At 46.5% G+C, this 20,170-nt stretch overlaps 1 protein-coding gene across 1 annotated transcript in view; it reads left to right on the top strand.

Moving 5' to 3' along the window:
• Bsn (bassoon presynaptic cytomatrix protein) overlaps positions 1 to 20,170 on the top strand; it is a 96,714-nt gene that overhangs the window by 54,561 nt on the left and 21,983 nt on the right. Inside the window, exons 4-5 of the mRNA XM_027933969.2 lie at positions 3,968 to 4,361; positions 19,060 to 19,944. Of these exons, the coding sequence (XP_027789770.2) occupies positions 3,968 to 4,361; positions 19,060 to 19,944 (1,279 nt within the window). The remainder of the gene's footprint in view (positions 1 to 3,967; positions 4,362 to 19,059; positions 19,945 to 20,170) is intronic.

The raw sequence follows: 20,170 nt of genomic DNA, 5'->3' as shown, positions 1-20,170 counted from the left end.
ACTACTGCTTTGTGGGTGATCTGTATTCCTGAAATTACTGTGATCTGAACCCTTAATTCTCCCAGATAAAAATCTCTAGACTGGTCTGAATTGAACCCCTGAATTGTGACCCTTCCTATGTCTCTTGCCTCCATCCTTATTTTACACAACCAAACCTAAACTTGTGATTTTGCTCTTAAGCTCCCATCCACCAATTGCCTTCTCTCCCTGGGTTCCCTATTTCAGTTAAAAAGAACACTCCTCCCTGGAGTTCAAGCCAAAATACCCCTGCTGTACCCTCCCTTCGTCTCATCCTGTGGACTATCTGCTGGACTATTGCCTTATCCTCACACAATTCCCTCCCTCTATTATCTTCTTCTCCTTGGCATAGAGCAAACACCCTCCTGTTTGGAAACCTTAGAGACCCTGCTGTCTTGGCCCTTCTCATTTTAACTTTGAGCTTCTCAATTCATTCAGGTAGTTCAACACACATTATTGCTGGGAATTGTTCTAGGTGTTGGAAATAGCAGTGATTTATATCTGCCACAACTGCCATGTACAGCCACCTAGATGAAGCATTCTCTAACATGACTCTTGGACTTTTCCTATGTTCTTCTCTCTGCCTAACTTGCTCTTTCACAACAGGAAAAATAGCCCATCTTTTGAGACCTAGTATAGATGTCTTCTCATCCAGAAGCTGTCTGAAGCTTCTGTCTTCCCCCAGAACATGCAGAAATGTGTTTTGCAGAGATTTGTTTGCACATCTGTTTTTAATCTAAACTGGAGGCTCCCAGAGGACTTGATCTGTATTTGTTCTAAATTTTTATTTTAATTAAATATTGAATTGGTGTTTATCAAGAATATAAGAACATTTGTAAAATATGTATACAATGTAAAGAATAACATTACAAGGAACACCTGGGGATCCAACTCCTCTTGTAAGAGATATGAAGTCTTTATACCATAAATACCTGGAACTAAACCAAGCATCAGAAAATGTTTCTGAATGACTAAAGGTCTGAATGAATTAATTTATTAATACTTGTCACTGGAGTCATGACCTATGAGATCCACCATAGTGGACCCTTTATACAGTAGGAAGGAATCTGGCTCCTCCCCAGATGTACTGGATTTGGACAGGGCTTGGGCATTTATGATGTATGGATGTGTAGCACTTACCAAGCAACATAAATACAGTAGCAATTTTTCCTGCAAGTCTCTCAGTTGCAGAGCAAGCTCCAGGTAAAATGGTTATAACTGAATGATGTCACTGCCCTTTCTTAGGCCCACTTCATGAGTTCACTATACTGTTCACACATCTTTTTGTTCATTTTGATATGTCCACTGAGTATCCTCAGTGCAAGCACAGTGCTGGGTCCCTGGAATACAATGGGGAGCAAAACAGTCAGAGATTTCTTCCTAGGGAGCTTCTATTTAAGTAACTCTTTAAAAAAAAGAAAAAAAGAATCCAAAGAACCTAAATTATGGTGCTTCCCACCCCTCTAAAGCTATACTGTGCTTTCCTAAAGGTAGTGTGGGACCGTGGTTAAGGATATGGACTGAAGACTTGAATGTTAGATTGCCAGCCCTACCACTTATGAGTCATCATGGATTTGCTGGGCCCTTAAGGAAGGCCTCCTACAGGGTTTACCTCTTCTCTCTTCATGCTGTTCCTAGAAGGAACACCTGGAACCACCCTGGCTTTGTAGCAATTTCCTTGTCTGTAACAAGAGCAAAATGGATTCCACACCATGAATTTGCTGCGAGACATAAAGGCATTAGTATGTGAAGAGTGGCTAGTGATGAGTGGCTCACAGTGAGGGCTCAGTATCATCACTGTTATTGTTAGCAGAGAATTCTCTGTGGTAGGGGAGACTTGCAGCCTGCAGCCTAGGAGGACCCTACTATTGTTGCTACAGTTTTCTCTCACATAGAGTTAGTTCTAGAGAGGGACTGAGTGCCATGCCAGGAACTTGCCATATTTCCTCAGCTCTAAAACATTTTGAGCCATGTATTACTGTTCTGAGCCATGATGGATCTATATTCCATCCATTCAGAATATACAAATTGAGCATCCAGTTTGTGCCAAGCCCTGGCTCTGGATAAAACATCTCCAAAAAGACTATACTATGATGCAGCATTGAAATAAAAAAATCACCATGTACACAGAAGATTGCCTGTCACTTACAAGCAACACAAATAGAGTAGCAATGGCTAAATTTTTCAGAAGTCCTTGAGGAGCTTGGAGAGAGGGTTATAGCCCTGTTACATGTAATAAAAGGCTGTTAATAGCTTCTGATTAGCCTTCAAAGGCTACTTTTAAATTCCAGCCACAAATAATTTAAGTAAAAAATTAAACTATTGCTGGGCATGGTGGCACACACCTGTAGTTCCAGCAACTCAAGAGGCTGAGACAGAAGGATTCCAAGTTCAAAGACAGCCTCAGCAATTTAGCAAGGCCCTAAGCAACTTAGTAAGACCCTGTCTCAAAAAATGAAAAGGGTTGGGGTGTGACTCAGTGGTAAGTACTTCTGGGTTCAATTTCCAGTACCCCGCCCCCAAAAAAAAGGAGGAGAAGGAAGAGAGAAAGAAAGAAGGAAGGAAGGAAGAAAGGAAGGAAGGAAAGGAGGGAGGTGGGAGAGAGGGAAAGGAAAGGAAGGGAGGAAGAAAGAAAAGGAAAGAAAGAAAGGCAGGAAGGAAGGAAGAAAGAAGCTATTAATTTAACCACATGGGAAACATTTCTTTTGGATATGTAGAAATTAGTCTACTGAAAGGCCCTAGAGGATCCCCCAGGTTCTGAGTGTGGGCCAGAGATGCTATGGCCATCACTATTCCAGGTTTCCTAGCTGGTGGCAAAGATGGCTCAGAGGGTTTAGGCTCAAACTCTTAATGTTTTACCAAGAATGCTGTTGGTTGATGAAAGGAATTTTCAATGGACACTTAGTGTTTCTTTTTTCCAGAAGAGTCTGTATTAGACTGAGGATATATTTCTCCAGTCCTGGTTTCTTGTAAGGGAAGAAGGACTTCAGAGGATCTTGGGGTGGGCCTCCCCATGTGGGCTTCTCATCTTCCCTCTGAAATGGCTTGTCATAGGGTGCTCTACCAGTTAGCTTCTGTGTCTTTTTGGTGAGCAGATGGTCTTCACATACTGAATCTTTTCTACCAAAATCCTCAGGGACTGGGGCCACTGGGGCAAAAGGGGTTAGGACTCGCTCCTCCATAGGCAGCCACAGCTAGGCCACTTCAGTGCCTCTAAGAAAGTCTGTCCTGGCTCCTGGGTGCCAGCAGCTGCTCAAATGAATACAGCACAATGTAATATGCAAGGTCTCGGGAACAATAGAAAGTATTGCCTTTGACTTTTTGTGCTCAGCCTCATTTAAATTGGAAAAGAGGAAAATTGGCAGAAATGAACGTAAGTTGGGTTAAAGCAGAAGGAATATAGTAGTTCCTCATGACACTACTCAACTGTACTAGCTCCTTTGCAGCTGGGCCAAGTTGAAATGGACATGGTTATTAGGTACATTGAGCCTCCCTCAGTGGTTTTTCAAGGGCTGGATCTCAAACCCCACCCAGCCTTGCACCAGTGGAAAAATATTTCATCCTGTTTTGATAGACTTGGTCTGGCATCAGGCTTGCTGGAGAGCTCTTTCAAAGTTCCTTTGAAAACAGACAAACCAGGGTGTTGGCATCAACTTGGAGCATCTTAAAAATGCAGACCTTACCCTAGACTCACTGAATCAGAATCTGCTCTTTATCAGGAGGTAAAATGGAGCACTCATGATCCTGCCATGTGGCCTGGTGCTAAGGGTTCAAGTGAGAGATGTTTGTCAAGTCTCAGTACAGGGTACAGCAAATGGTGGCTGTGATGATATCACTGGGCAGAAGAAGGGTGGTGATGGGTATTGGCGGGTTCACTAGCTTGGTAGATGCCTCTGCAGGTTGCTTCTCTAAGGTTTGTCTCTAACAATTATTTTCAATGTCATTTCAGTGTTTCCCGGAGACTGGACCCCAAGGAGCCCCTGGGTAGCCAGAGAGCAGCTTCCCCAACCCCAAAGCAAGCTTCTGCTACTACTCCTGGCCATGAGAGCCCCCGGGAGACAAAGGCACAGGAGGTTGATGGTCCCAGCAGGACGCTGCAGGTAGACAGCAGGACGCAGAGATCCAGGCGGTCCCCCTCAGTGTCACCGGACAGAGGCAGCACCCCTACATCACCCTACTCCGTCCCCCAGATTGCCCCCCTTCCCAGCAGCACCTTGTGCCCTATATGCAAGACCTCGGACCTCACGTCGACCCCCAGCCAGCCAAACTTCAACACCTGCACCCAGTGTCACAACAAAGTCTGCAACCAGTGTGGGTTCAACCCTAACCCTCATCTCACCCAGGTAACCACTGCGCCGGCTCCCCACCTACCCACATCTCATTATGATGCCTTCCCTGATTCCCTTCCTCTCTTTTGCCAACTGTCTTTTTCTGGTTATTTCCCTCAGCATCAGCATATTTGTTCTCCTGACTGGCGAGGGGTGGTCCTGGCTCCAAGATGTGGCAGCAGAGAAAAAAACCTGGCCCTATATCTTAAGAGGGATCTCTACACCCTGAAAGTGTGAGCAGAGTCCTAGAGTAGAAGATGCTTTCTTATTTGGTCCAAGTTCAGTCTGTAAAAATGCCCTTGGAAAAGACCAAAGACCGTCTTATGGGCAACTTCATCCAGTGGTTGCTCATCTGGAAAAGGCTATGAGCAGCTGGAGAACCCAAAGAGAGGCAATAGTCCTGGCCCTGGGCCTGCTTTTCTCCTTAACAGCAGGCCTGGAGGTGGATGCTGATGAGGGGAGCCAGCTTTTAAGGGAGGCAGGAAACTGCCTTCCAGCTGGGCTCTGGGAAGCTCCTCCTCTGGACTTCAGTTCCAATTATCAGGGAGCCTGAGGTAGTAGAGCAAATACCCATTCCCAGAGCTGAAATGAAGGCTGGAGGGGACAAGCCTTCACAAAGAATGTCATTGTACTCTCACCAAGAGGTTACTGTAGGATCTTTTCTGAGAGTTTGGCCTCTTTTTTTTTTTTTTTTTCCCCCTGGAGGACTCTAGGTCCACAGCCTTATCCTTGCTTTGTTCAGGACTCTGCATTGCTGTAGGATGCCTTGCAAATCCCTTGGAAACTCTCATTCATGATCTCGGGGCTTGGGTGCTCCAATGTATCAACTGAGCTGGGGCCATCCCTTTGAAATGAACTGAGTAGGTTTGCTGGCTTCCTATCAATTCTCTGATGTAACCCATAGAAGTCTCTGATTTTCCCTGCAAGTCTTTGCCCTTGGACAGGATAGAGAGTGGCTAACTGCAGGCATCCGCATGAGCACCTCTGGGATTTTCAGCAACTGGAACCATTTGGACCATGTGAGAGGGGGGCTGAGTGAGAATAATTGTTCACAGGTCAGGCTCTATATATGTCATGAGGTGCTGTGGGTGTGGGATGTGTGGTTTGTGAGAGATAAGTGCGAGGTTCCAAGGAAGGAGCTGTTGGTGTGGGGAGATGATTCAGTACATTTGGAGTTGCTCCTGGAGTATGGAGGCTTCCTGAGGAGGCGTGCATGTTCGTGATTATTGCATCTGTGATTAGAAACAGGCCCATCCCTACAGTGATAAGTTAGGTAAGTGTTTGCTGTTCAGTATTGAGAACAATGTGATTAAGGCTAACAAAGCTCACCTATGTGTTCCCACCAGCAAGAAGCCAGAAGTACATTTCTCACAGAAGCAGGGAGGCTTGGCAGGTGACCCATGCCCCTGTGAGGAACCCCTCCTTGTGCTGGCCTCACCCCTCTGTGTTCCAGATACCCTTAGATGCTCACTTGTGCCACAGCCCCTGATGGAGTGGGTGGAGTTCAAGAGAGAGCCAAACAGGGTGGCACAAATCTCCTGGTGAGCATCCCAGCCCTCACCATACCACAGCCTCTGTCTCCAGGCTCCCCCAAACCCAGCACCTTCAGTGAGGTGGGAAGGGAGCCAACTTTTGGCTGTGCCTGGAAAAACAGCTGAGTAGGAGGACCTTGGAGATACTCAGTCCATCTGCCTTGTTGTACTGGGAGGAAACCAAGACTCAAGGCCAGGAGAAAAAGAGTGCTCCAACTTACTTCAGATTCACAGTTCTCAGTCAAGTAATTCAAGCAAATTCTGGGCTGGACAAATGAAATCGTTCTTTACTGTGAGATTTCTTAAGGCTTTAGCATCCTCAGGGACTTTAGGAGCTCTATAACAGAGCTAAAGTTGGCAACCGTTCCCAGACTTGTTTTCACAGAGCCTGTTAGGGGCTGCTGTTCCATGGCACTTCGTTTAGGAAATGCTGACTTAGTTCATTCTTCATGTTCACACCTGGTAGATGCCCTGTTCTGTCATGGTCTCCAGGCACACTTTTATGTTTCCAGAGTTGGCTTTCAGTGGTGTTCCTGCCAAGGAAAACTCTGCTTGCACATTTTCCTGAGGCGCAGCAAAGTATAATTTGCAAGGCAGTGAAGTTGCCCTTTATCTGCTAAGAGCAGACTCAGCTCCCTCGTCATGTGATGAGAAAACAAATTTGCAGGTTTTGCTCACATACATGCTGTTACTGTCCTGGGCATTATATCTATTTTGGACACTTTAACTTGATATTGTGTCAACCAAGAAGGCTTTTCTAGGATTGCCCTGGTGTCTCTGGACTGAGCTCTCATCTGGCCTGAGGTTCTGTGCATGTGTAAGGGATTGGTTCTGAAGTCAGGTACACCTGGGTGGCAGGGGATCAGAGCGATCAGCTTTTTCAAGAAATCAACTACATCACCCACTTTGAAATTACTTTCTAGGAGGGCCCAATTGGAGTAGAAAAGGGTAGGGCACTGCCAGCTCCAGCACACAGGCACCGCAGATGCTAGCCATAGGGGTGCATCATGGAGACCCTATCTGGGGTGGGGAGTATACCTAGAACTGCTAGTATGGGAATGCTAAGCCCTAGTCGAGGAGACCTGGCAGCTTGGGTTCTTTGTCCAGCAGGATACTTTGCTTTCCACTGTATAGAGGGAGATACCTAGCAGTTCCAGAGAGAAATGAGGGCCATACAAGTGGCATGGAGGGTTTCACAACCTTTCTGAGACCACTAATGAAGTTCCTTTTGGGTCTTTGGATATGTGACCATGGAAAATGGAGTGTTTCTTATATGTGTTACAAGCAGAGACTCACTTGCTAGTGTGTGACTCATATTGCTGCATAGATCAGGAGTAGGATAGAACTATTTTGTAAGACCTGGGGATGTCGCTCAGTGATAGAGCACTTGCCTTCCAAGTGCTGGATTCTATCACCAGTGCTGGGAAAAAAAATGAGTACATAAATTAAAGAACTGTTGTGTGAATTGCTGTATGGAGATCAATGAGTAGAATGCAGGGCAAGAACTTGGCACTACTAGGCAGTGGTCACCATGACTCAGTGTTCTTATATCTCATGGCAGCTGTCAAGGTCTTGTTACTTTAGGAGGTACTATAGAAACAGGAGACCAAGTATGGAGATGAGAATTACCCACAGGTAAACAGCCAATCCGGCTAAAAGCAGTGTCGACAACCTGGAATTACTGTTTTCCTGGCCTGTAGGCCCAAGCTTCTTCTGTCAGCTTGAAGGCTGTTGGTTGGCTGCTATACTCTTACAGACATGATGCTCACTATTGTGTCTGTGCCAAGATTGGCAGGTTCTTGAACCTCTGCAGAAAGGAGGAGGTCTGCCATGAATTTTGATGGGTTTCTGAGTGAACGAAGCACATTAAGACTGCATGGTAGGGGCTGAGTTTGTGGCTCAGCAGTGGAGCACTCGCCTCACACATACATGGCCCTGGATTCGATCCTCAGCACCACATAAAAATAAATACATGAAATAGAGGTATTGTGTCTAACTACAACTGAAAAATAAATGTTAAAAAAAAAAAAAAAAAAAGACTTCATGGTAGCCAGGTGTGGTGATGCATACCTATAATCTCAGCTACTGGGAAGCCTGAGGCAAGAGGATCCCAAGTTCCAGGCCTGCCTTGGCAACTTAGTGAGATCTTATCTCAAAATAAAAAATAAAAAGGACTGGGGTTATATCTCAGTGGTAGAGTGCCCCTGGGTTCAATCCCTAGTACCGCCTCCCCACACACAAAGACTGCTTAGAAATTGGGGAAGGAGCTCAGAGCATGCTCCCTATTTACAGCCAAAGGAACTTCGAGTCTTAGGAAGTCTTGGCTTATTCTGGATCATTCTGGAGCAAAAGAGCTGGCAACCCAGAATCAATGGCTCGGTCTCCAGTTTTCTTTCATGTTCTCCCATCCATGGCCCACTGTCACTCAGGCTGAGGCTGGTCTGTAATTAATGGAGCTGAGCCAGCCATTTTTCTTGGTGGAACCTGTGTCTTTCTGGATTTCTCCAGTTCTGGTAGCTCAGGCAGGTAAATAATTTCTCCTCTTTGAAACCACACAGCAAAAGACTAGAGAGTTTCTTTTGGGAATCTGCACATTTCTTATCACTCACGAGAGACCTCCCTCTGACGTCAGGAGGCCAGAGGTGTTATTATTCAGTGCCCAGTGATAAGGAAGAAGCAGGCAAAGTTCTCCTATTCTGTTCCTCATGTGGGGTTTGAGCAAGTACTTGTATTCCTGAATATCAGAATTCTCTGAAGGAAAAACAGAAGTCCAAGGGCTGGCCTCAGTAGCTTTGCTGATGCCCTTTGCCAGTTCAGGCCTGCTAGTCCACTTCTCCAGTCTTCAGAGAATTATATTTGGGCCAGCCACTCCTTTTTGCACCAGGAAGTAGGCTCTTGCTGTTGTTGTCAGGACTATTCTGGTAGCTGGGGGTAGGAGATAAGGCGTGGGCAAACACCAGCTGGGCAGAGGATGGGAAGGCGAGGTGGGGTAGGTAGTGGGCTGGGAGTGAGCTGCAGGAGACTGTGAGCAGAGACCTGGGGTTAGCACAGCCTACTTCTGTTGGCCTCAGAGCCTCCTGTCTCAGAGCCACCCACAGCACATCCCAGTATGGGACTCCTAGATGAGTCTGTTCTTGCCCTCAGAGCAGCAACCAGGAATGAGTACTGTGCAAAGATATGGCTGCTTGTATATCTAGGCTGAGTCCTCTCAGAGCACTACCTGAAGGGGGCCCACAGTCTATATCTGGGAGACTCATGCTTTGCCCCAGTGGCAGGCGGCATCCCCAACCTGCCAGGTCCAGCAGTCCATCTGTTCCCATGCCTCTTGCTCTAGTCAGACTTACAAGCCCCTCTAAGAAAACTGCTAGAGTCTTCCCTAACCTGTTCCAAGGTTTGGACTCCACTGAGACCATACCAGGGACGTTTAACCCACCGTGCTTCCTACCTCTACCCTCATGGTAAGCCTCCAGCAGAGGCAGTTATCCAAGCTGAGTGGTACGGAGACAGAAGAGAGCCAACACATGGCTATGTGCCTTTCTCTCTACTGCCAGCATCCTACTCCTTTCCAGCAAGGGACAGTGTACCAGATGGCCTGGGGGTGGTGCTTTGAGTTCATCACAGATTTCCTCTGCCCCTTCCTGGCCACACTGCTACTTGGGCCACTGAAGATTGAGGAGCAGGTGTTAGAAGGATGTGGGACCTGCAGTGTGTTGAGGAGAGACAAATTTGTCCTTTTCCTTATCTTCCCAGGAGGAGGTATCTGTACTTGTACCCAACCTTCCCTTCCCTTCCCCCAAATAAAATGGGAGTGGACCTCCAGGTGGCAGGCCCTTCAGGAAGCTTTTGACCCACTTTATGTCTAATCTTTAGGCAGTTTGCCATAGAGTAGCCACTTTGACCCAAACAAATTTTCAGTCAATAGGGAAATGCCCTCAAAACCTCAGCTAGCTCTGAGACAGCCATCCTTGCTGCTAGTTCACGCCCTTATATGTGTCCCCAGGTTGACTATGTTCTCAAGAGACAGGACCTTGGGCTATTTGCTTGAACTACTATCGGGTGAGGCTAGAGCCACTGGGAATATGTGAAAAAGACAACTATGCTGGAGTAGTTTGGTGAGTAGAACCATCAGGCATGAAACTCTGCTTTGTAGCTGTAAACGAGGCTATACATTCAAATGAGAATGAATGTGGAATTAATTCAGAACAAAAAAATGAAAGTTTATTCCTAAAACTCTTGTTTTTATATGTGAGAGCAAAGGAAAGACAATGAAAAGGGAATGAAGATAGTAGAGAAATAAGTAAATAAAGTATGGGTGGAAAGAAAAGGAAGAAGGTACAAGAGGGAAAAGGCAGTATAGGGAGGTGAGAGAGAAAAAGCCAGAGGCAGAAGGAAGCATAGGATAAGAAAATCTTAGTAAAGCAACCATTTTGGGGCTGGTAACATTTTTTTTAAGATGGACACAATACCTTTATTTTATTTATGTGGTGCTGAGGATCGAACCCAGGGCCTCACAGGCTGGTAACCTCTTGGTTTTGCTATTTCTTCTGTCCAGCCTTTCACCTACTTGTACCTCCCTCCACAAATGCCTTTTGAGTCCTTTGGTCAGCCAGGAAATGTCTTGACACAGGAGAAATAGGCAGAAGTGAAGCAGACATGCTGCTCAGCTGTGTGGAAACTTCAGGCCAGTGCAGGAGGCAGCCCTTCCACCAGTAACCACATAAGCGAACACACAGCCACGCCTGGGGAGGTCTAAGAGCGGGTGAGTTGGTGCAATACTGAGAGGAGACTCTTGGGTGTTTCTCCAAGGAGGGGCCATTAGACTGTAGAGCCAGGTCTAGGACAGCTGAGATGCCACAAACCAGGACCAGAGGACATGCAGATTCTTCTGGATCTGCTGAGGTCTCCAGATGCCATCTCAAGGGTTTTGAAAAGTGGCAGTAAAAAGATCAGATGTGTATTTAAAACCACCACTCTGATGGGACCTTCAAATAGCCAAAATAATCTTAAAAAAGAACAAAGTTAAAGGACTCACACATCCTGATTCAAAACTTACTACAAAGCTATAGTAATCAAGAGTGTGATACTGACATAAAGGCAGACCTACAGGGCTGGGGTTGTGGCTCAGTGGTAGAGCACTTGCCTGGTACATGTGAGGCACTGGGTTTGATCCTTAGCACCACATAAAAAATAAATAAATAAATAAAGGTATTGTGTCCGCCCACAACTAAAAAAAGAAGACAGACATACAGATCAATGGAATACACTACAGAGTATAGAAATAAGCCTCACATATATGATCAAATGATTTTGACATGAGTATCATGATCTTTCAACAGGGAAACACAAAAGGCTCTGGAAAAGCTGGATACCCACAAGCAAAAGAATAAAATTTGGCCCTTACTTTATACCAACTATATATAAAAATTCCAAATGAACCAAAAATCTAAACATAAGAGCTGAACTAAAAGTTCTTAGAAGAAAACATAGGGAAAAACTTTATGACATTGGATTGTGCATGGATTTCTTGGATATGACATCAAAGGAACAGGCAATAAAAGAAAAATAGACAAATAGAACTTTGTAAAAAAATTTTTAAATTTATTTTTTGGTTGTAGTTGTACACAGTACCTTCATTTTATTTATTTATTTTTATGTGGTGCTAAGGATTGAACCCAGGTCCTCGCACGTGCTAGGCGAGCATTCTGCCGCTGAGTCAGAACTCCAGCACAGGACTTTGTAAAAATTTAAAATATTTGTGTATCAGAAGTAGAAAAGAGGCTGGGCGGGACTGGGGTTGCGGCTCAGTGATAGAGCGTTTGCCTTGCACGTGTGAGGCACTGGGTTCCATCCTCAGCACCACATAAAAATAAATAAATAAAATAAAATAAAAGTATTATATCCATGTACAACTAAAAAAAAAAAAAAAAAAAAAGAGGCCAGGCATGGTGGTGCACACCTGTAATCCCAGTGGCTTGGGAGGCTGAAGCAGGAGGATTATGAATTCAAAGCTAGCCTCAGCAACTTAGTGAGGCCCTAAGCAACTCAGTGAGACCTGTCTCTAAATAAAATACAAAACAGGGGGGCTGGGGTTGTGGCTCAGTGGTAGAACGCTCACCTGACATGTGTGAGGCACTGGGTTTAATCCTCAGCACCACATAAAAAAATAAATAAACAAAACAAAGGTATTGTGTCCATCTACAACTAAAAAATTTTTTTTAAAAATTCAAAAAAGGACTAGGGATGTGGTTCAGTGGTTAAGTGCCCCTGGGTTCAATTCCCAGTACCCCCACCCAAAAAAAGTAGAAAGGAAACCCACAGATTGGGAGAGAATGTTTGTAAATTATATATCTAATAAAGGATTGATATCCAGAATAAAGAGAGAGGTCCTATAATTCAGCAACAAAGACACCAGGAGCTCATCAGAAGAGCTCTCAATGCCTTGCTGGTAAAACAACACAGTATAATCAGGTGGACTTTCCCCCCACCCCCAACATCAAATTATTTAAAAAAAATTTTTAAACCTACAGAGAAGTTGAAAATATTATACAAGGAATACCCACAAATCTACCACATCCATATATAGTTAACTCATTACTCTCTTGGTTTTATCATATCCTCTGTCTCCATTTTATCTTTTTGTTGAATTTTGAAGTATTTTTTAGATATCAGTATACTTCCCACCAACTACTTCAATAAGCATATCATTAGCTGGAGTTCAGTTTTCATTTAAGGTTGTTTTTTAGATAAATCTTGCATATAATGAAATGTACAGAGCTTAAATATACCATTCAGTGAGTTTTGAGAAGGTAATCAGGTGGGTCAGCCCTATGAGAATTGCGGGTCATCTGCAGTAACAATGTGAGTAGGTTCTGTGGAAGCCTGGGAGAAAAAGGCCAAGGACTTTTGAGAAGGAGAGGCCAGAATGAAGGGGTCTGGAGGGAAACAGAAGCCAAGAGGGGAGAAGAGCAGGGTGGGATAGCATAGCTAAGTGTTCCCAGAATTTTAAAGAGAGGTTTGAGGTAAGTCCAGGCAGTGTAGCCTCTGGATAGTGGGACTAGGCACCAAGAGGAGCATGTATGGGGAGGGTGTGGGGAAGTTGGCTGATCCTGAACAGGGTGTATTACTTGGCATAGTGGAGAGGCTAGGTGAGAGCAGAGGCTGTCCAGAGCAGTGTAGAAGGAGTTGAGGAATATGGGGAGGTGGAGAGGCAGATATGACCAGAGACCAGTGAATGGATGAAGAGTCTCCCTTTGTGGAATTCCAGGCCAATGAGGCCTTCCAGCTTCATGGAGCAATTAGGTTTCACCCCACTGCACAATTCCTAGCCTCAGAGATGGGGCAGGTTTCTAAGGTCTCCCTCAGAACCCTGGATTGACACAGGCCATGCCCAGCTAGTACAGCTCTGGATGAATGTGTCCCCGCCCTTTAAGAAGGTTACTTGTGGTGCTTGCTACATGTCTGAAATCAGGCAACTGATAGGTAAAGCAAATTATTTGTGAGGTGAGACAGCAGATACAGGGTGATGTGTCCAGGGTTTTGGGAGTTTGAGGGTCCAGTCATTCCCTCTGGCCTGCCCTAGTTTTCAGGGGCCGCAGGGGATGGTGGGGGGTGGGTTGTGCATTCTGTTGAGACCTGGCCAATGACTCATAGCCCAGAAGGACATGGAATCATACTGGCCAGCAGAGCCCTCCCAGGAGCCTCTGGATTAGGCACCAGCAGGGAAGGTTCCTTTATGAGCTGTTTCTGCGATGTTTCCACTTGTACCAAAATGGAAAGCATGAATGTGGCATCAAGTGTGATGTCAGTGCTGAGTGATCTGACACACTGAATGCCTGCTCTCCCAGGGAGGGCTGGGGCTCAGAGGTAAGCTGCTGCTGTTCTTCACAAGAAGGAAGGATGAGTGATGTATATCAGCAATACTCCTTCCTTGCTGGTAGGAGCAGGAGGGAGGGAGTGGGAAAATAACCTGTTACTGCTGGGGCTTTCAGAACTTTCTAGTAGCCTTCTGACAGTGAAAAAGACTACCCTGGGAGCATCCTATCCAGATATGGCAAGTGAAGCTGAATCCCACTGTCTGAAGCTGCTAGTGTCCCCGCCAGGAGGGAAGATATAGAATCCTTCCCAGTACTGCGTCTACTCTCCTCCCTGCCTCAAAGCCTAATGGAAAGAACAGAAGGGAGTGACCACTGCAGAAATTACTCATGGCTGCTCATTCATCTTCAGGTTTACAGAGGCCCTGGCCTGGTCCCTAACTTCTGGTCCATTGGTGGACTCCTTAGCTGACCTTCTGTGTATTAAATAGTTTGACTGAGGGGACTGGAGTTGTGGCTCAGTGGTAGAGCACTCTCCTAGCATGTGCGAAGCCCTGGGTTCAATCCTCAGCACCACATACAAATAGAGGTATTGTGTGCAATTACAACTAAAAAATAAATAAATAAATAAAAATAGTTTGACTGAGGGAGCAACTGGGAATAAGAAAGACTCTTCTCCAGGAGAAAGTTCTCTCAGAGCCACAGAGCCCACTGGACCCAGCCTTTCCAAACTCCAAAAGGCTCTTGGCAGAGTGGGCAGGGACACTCCACATAAGTCACATTCACATGGCTTCTGCTTCTTCTGCCTCCTGGGACACCTCTTGACCTTGTATATCACACAGAGCTTTCCCATCCTTATTGCCACCCAGGCCCCTACTAAACTAACCCTAGTCCTCCATTAAGGTTCCTGCCAGCCCACTGAGGTGGTGGGATAGGAACAAGGCTCTGACTTCCCAAGGGCAGTTCATTCTTCTTATCTATATGTGTGTCTGTGTGTGTGTTCATGTGCACACACAGATAAACAGAATGAACTGTCCTTGGGAAGTTCCACTTTTTTCTTCTTTTTGGCGGTACTGGCATTAAACCAAGGCTACTTTATCACTGAGCTACACCCCCAGCCCTTTTTATTTTATATTTTGAGACAGGGACTCACTAAAAGTTGTCAAGGCTAGCTTCAAATTTGCAATCCTGCTGGCATGATAACAGCTACTGTCTGTGAGAGCCATCCACATCAGTATAGCTCAGGAAAATACCCCTAGCTCCACCTCTGGATCCTGGGAAATTAGGCATAAGGCCCACAAAGCTTCTGGCCAAGTGCCACGTCAGGACAGCAGAACCCTAAGAGGTTTTTTGTCATGCTGGTTAGTCCCTCTGATTGGAGAGACAGCCAGCTTGGAAGGTGCCTAGGAGCCACAGGATGTCTCACTGTATAAAACTAAGGAAGACTGTAACTGTTACTGGTCCCAAGGCCAGGGAAATCTGCCATAGGACTGTCCATTTATATACCCAGCCTGCATATCATCTCTCTCTATCCCCCTAGCATGGGGGTAAGGGACCTTGAAATAAGGAAAAAGAGATTGATGGTGGGCCCCTTCAGTAAACTCCTAGGGACTCATAGGGGAAATAAAGAAAGGGAGGTCATGTGAGTTCAGAGAGCTCCCTCAGCCAATGTCCTCCTCAGGAGGGCTTGTGTGCTGGGCCTGTCTGCCTGGGCCTGAGCCTGGGAAGGGCTGGGGGAGGACATAGTCAAGGCTCCTTACCGTCTGGAAGAGGTTGGATAGAAATAGCTGTGCCCATCTGGGAGATGAGTCACTGAGGGGCGTTGCAGCCATTTCTCAAAGAGCTTCTATTTTAGGTGAGATGCCTGTGACACAACCTAGGTGATGGGGGTTGGGGGTGGGGGATTGCTGGGGAAAGAAAGTTTCTAGTGATAAGTCTGGGAGTTTTAGCACATACCTTTGTTCGGCCCTGTCCATGACCCAAGGGAGAGTCACCCCAAAGTCCCAAGACAAGGAGACTTACCTCCCAGGTCCCCCTTCCTTAGGAAGTCTTGCCTTATGTCATGCTGCAGCCCCCAGGTGCATTACAGAAATGAGACCTTGGGTGTGGCTGAGCACCCACTGCAGGAACTGAGTTTTTGGCTACTACCCTGGGCCAGAGGCTGAGGGAAAAAAACCCTCCCAGAGTTACTCTCAAGATAAGCAGAGGGACTAGGGATGTAGCTCAGTGGCAGAGTGCATACTTAGTATGCACAAGGCTGTGCACGTGTGTGCACTCATCCAAACACACACACACACACACACACACACACAGATAAGCAGAGTGAACTGCACTTAGAAAGTCCCCTCCCTTTTTTTTAGTAGTGGGGATTGAACCTGAGGATACTTTACCTCTGAACTACACCCCCTAGCCCCCATTCTTTTTTAAATATATTTTTAGTTGTAGATGAACACAATAGTTTTATTTATTTTTATGTAGTGCTGAGGATTGAACCCAGTGCCTCACATGTGCAAGGCAAGTGCTCTACCACTGAGCTACAGCCCAAGTCCCTATCCCAGCTCTTTTAATTTTATATTTTGACTCAAAATCTTCCTAAAAATTGTCAAAGTTGACTTTAAACTTACAATCCTCCTGCCTCAGCCTTCCAAGTAGCTGGAATTATAGGCCTGATGGGAACTCGAACTTTTTTAAAAATTTATTTTTATTTTTAGTTGTTGATGGACATTTATTTTACTCATTTATTTATATGTGGTGCTGAGACTTGAACCCAGTGCCTCACACATGCCAGGCAAGTGCTGCACCACTGAGCCACAACCCCAGCCCAGGAACTCGAACTTTGATGGGAGCAATCCTTTCTTCATGCAGAATGAATTTTCTAGAGGGGTCTTTAGACTGGCTTCTGGGGACTGAAATGTTTTATCTGTGGCTTTCTCTGCCCCAACATAGTCAAAACATTCTTGAGTCCTAAAAAGCACATGGTGAGTTAGCAGTTACCAGCTGGAAGGTTGCTTCCCATCCCAATGTTCTTAGAGTTTCTAAAACCAGGCTTGGTCTTTGGGAGGCTCTGACAGTGCTTTCAGGTGCAACTTGTAGACCCCTGACTTGGCCTACATGAAGCCAAGTGGCCTTTAGGAGAGGTGGGACTGCAAAATGCCCAGTCGGGGGACCAAGAGCTGTCAGGGCTGTCAGGGTCAATCTATTCAGCAGCAACACTTGCTGGCCTGGTAGTCACAAGAGCATGTTATTAAGTCATCTCAGCCCTTGTTTTTCTCTACTTTGAGAACAAAATGAGAGAATGCCTGTGATCATGCTGTCTATGGTGCTTAACACTAGGGGATGTTCTCCAAAGTGCAGCTCTTAGGTGCTTCTTCTGGACTGTTGGGCAGAATGCCTGAGCCCAGACTCCCTACCTGGCAAGTCAACCCAGAGCAGCAGCAGCAGCAGCAGCATAGCAGCCCTAGGGCCTAGTGGCAGAAAGCAGAGCTGGAGCACACCTGAGAGTAAACAGAAGGGGCCTTCTCTCCCAAAGACAGGACTGGATTTGTGTGTGTGTGGTGACTGCTACTAGGGCGCATTCAGATTCAGAACCTTTGGCTGCAACTACAGACAGGGGAACATCTTTGGCTTCCAGCTCCAGCTCATCAAGGCACCAAATCTGGTGGCTTTAGCCCTGTGGAAGCTGTGCTCCATATCATTAAATTGTCAGGCTTAATCCCACAAGTAAGCCTCTCTGGGATGAGCCCTGATCTGAAACACACACTATGTTCAGGCCTGAGAGCACCTGTCCACTCAAGCTCAAGGGCTGGTTTGGGGGATAGGAGATACCCAGTAAACAAATTAGTAGATAATTTAGGGAAAAAAGGAAGGACTGTGAAGAAAAAAGTTGGGTGATGTGACGGAGAATGCCTGGGGTGTATTCTAGATTGTGTGGCCATGGGAGGAAGTGAGAAGGAAGTAATGCATGATCTGAGACCTACACAGTGAGCTGAGCCAAAGGCTCAGAAATGAGCAGCTCCAAGGACTATTTGGCAAAGCAGGGGGCCCAGTGGGTCTCCAAGGGGAAATTGAGAGAGAAAAGGCCAGAGAGAAGGAAAGGCTAGGGTGGCTAATGGGGCCATAGTAAAGAGATCCTGCAATATAATGAAAAACTGTTTAGAGGGGTATGCTCCGATTTACAAGTAGATTTGTTGGAGAGGGGGAAAAAAATAGTATTAACTCATGTAACTAAGTCCAAGTGTAGACTTAAGGGAAGTAAATAAAGTCATTAGATCAGCTCCTTTCTCCTTTTCTTGGCTTCACTCACTGTCTGTTGATTTAATTCTTAGTATCTCTCTTTACTTTGGGAGATAAAGTTGTGACCACTCCAAGTCTACATCTTCTGACTAGTAATACAAAAAGAAAAAAGCTCCTCTCCCTTGTTGTTTATTTACCACATTGGTGATATGGAAGGCTCTGATTGGTCCTGGTGGTAAATCACATGTCTTTGCTTATACTGGCTCATGGCAAAGGGAAACTACATGTTTAGCAACATGTGTTATTGTCTTGGAGGCAGAAATCATCCAATTTTCTTTAAAATTTTGTCTTTCTGGGGCTGGGAGTATAGCTTAGTTGTAGAGCACTTGCCTAGACCCTGAGTTCAATCCCCATCAAAAAACACACACACACACACACACACACACACATTCATCTTCCTTAATAAAAACAAAAGTTTTATTTTATTTTTACTTAGTCACTTACTATCACATTACTTTTCTGTACTTATTCTACTCTCCAGATTTTTCATTATTTATCTATCTTCTCCAGGACAGGAACCATGGTTTCTTTCTAATCCCCTGTGCCTCCCTCTCTTACCTATCACTCTCCACTTACTCATTTTGCAAACTTTTATCAAATACCTATTGTGCACCAGGCACTGCCCTAGACCATGCCTTCCCTTCTAGTTTATATTTTAAAAGGTCACTCTGACCGCTGTAATGGAATGGCCAGAAGGAGAGTGACCCATTCAAAGCTACTGGGACCTCCCTCCCACAGGAGGATGGTGGTAGCCTGGATTGGTGAGTTGGGACTTAGAGATGGAATGCTGTTCACACCAATCTGAGGTACAACTGCTGGGCAACAGGGAGGACTCTGGAGCAGAAGGGTGGCAGGCAGAGGGTTGATGGTTGATGGTAGGATGGGGAGGGTTGGACTACCTCTGCTCTGCCACTATGCCTGGCAGCAACTAAAGGGCAGGGACTGCCTCCGCCCTGTTCCCTGGCAGCCCAAACACACCTGAGTGCTCAGAACCAAGCAAATGGGGACTGCACAGAACTGGGCCATGAGCACCACTGATACTGATCACAATGCTGACTGTGCTGCTTCTCTTCTCAGGTGAAGGAGTGGCTCTGTCTGAACTGTCAGATGCAGAGGGCTCTGGGAATGGACATGACCACTGCACCTCGCTCCAAAAGCCAGCAGCAGCTACACTCTCCAGCGCTGTCTCCTGCCCATTCTCCAGCCAAACAGCCACTGGGAAAGCCAGAGCAAGAGAAATCTCGTGGCCCTGGGGGACCACAGCCTGGCCTCCACCAGGTTGAGACAGCCAGGGCCACCACAGCACCGGGGCCTGCCCAAGCAGCTTCCTCTTCAGAGGTGGGGAGGGTGTCTCCTCAGCCCCCTCTCCCCACCAAGCCTTCTATAGCTGAGCCCAGGCCATCTGCAGGAGAGGCTCTGGCCAAAAGTGCCACTACAGTGCCCTCTGGGCTTGGTGCTGGTGAGCAGACCCAGGAGGGCCTCACTGGGAAGCTCTTTGGGCTTGGTGCATCACTGCTGACCCAGGCAAGCACCCTCATGTCTGTGCAGCCCGAGGCTGACCCCCAGAGCCAGCCTTCTCCCAGTAAGGGACCACCCAAGATTGTTTTCAGTGATGCCAGCAAGGAGGCTGGCTCAAGACCCCCAGGCTCATGGCCTGGGCCTGGGCCAGCACCTGGAGCCAAAACTGAGCCTGGGGCTAGAGCAAGTCCTGGATCTGGGCCTGGAGCCCTGGTGAAAACTGGGGGAACAACCAGTCCAAAGCATGGCAGAGCAGAACATCAGGCAGCATCCAAAGCTACTGCCAAGCCAAAGACCACGCCGAAGGAAAAGGCCACCTGCCCACTGTGCCAAGCTGAGCTCAATGTGGGCAGCAAGGGCCCAGCCAACTACAACACCTGCACCACCTGCAAGCTCCAGGTGTGCAACCTGTGTGGCTTCAACCCAACGCCCCACCTTGTAGAGGTAAGAGATCTGAGTCAAGCATGCTCCCTTGAGCTTTGTTGAGGACAAAGTCCTAAGGCAATGGGGAACATGGGAACCAGAAGGAGTGTAAAGAGCTGAGTTTGCAGCAGTTATGGGACTGGCTCTAACAGCTAATGCTGAAGAGGGGCTATACTCCCTTTCCAGCCCCTGCCTCAGGCCTTAATACTTTTACTCAGTGAACTAACTGGATAGTGAATGAGGATAA

This window comes from Marmota flaviventris, chromosome 8, assembly GCF_047511675.1.
Source record: "Marmota flaviventris isolate mMarFla1 chromosome 8, mMarFla1.hap1, whole genome shotgun sequence".
Lineage (NCBI taxonomy): Eukaryota > Metazoa > Chordata > Mammalia > Rodentia > Sciuridae > Marmota > Marmota flaviventris.
This window is presented reverse-complemented; position numbering and strand designations above follow the sequence as displayed.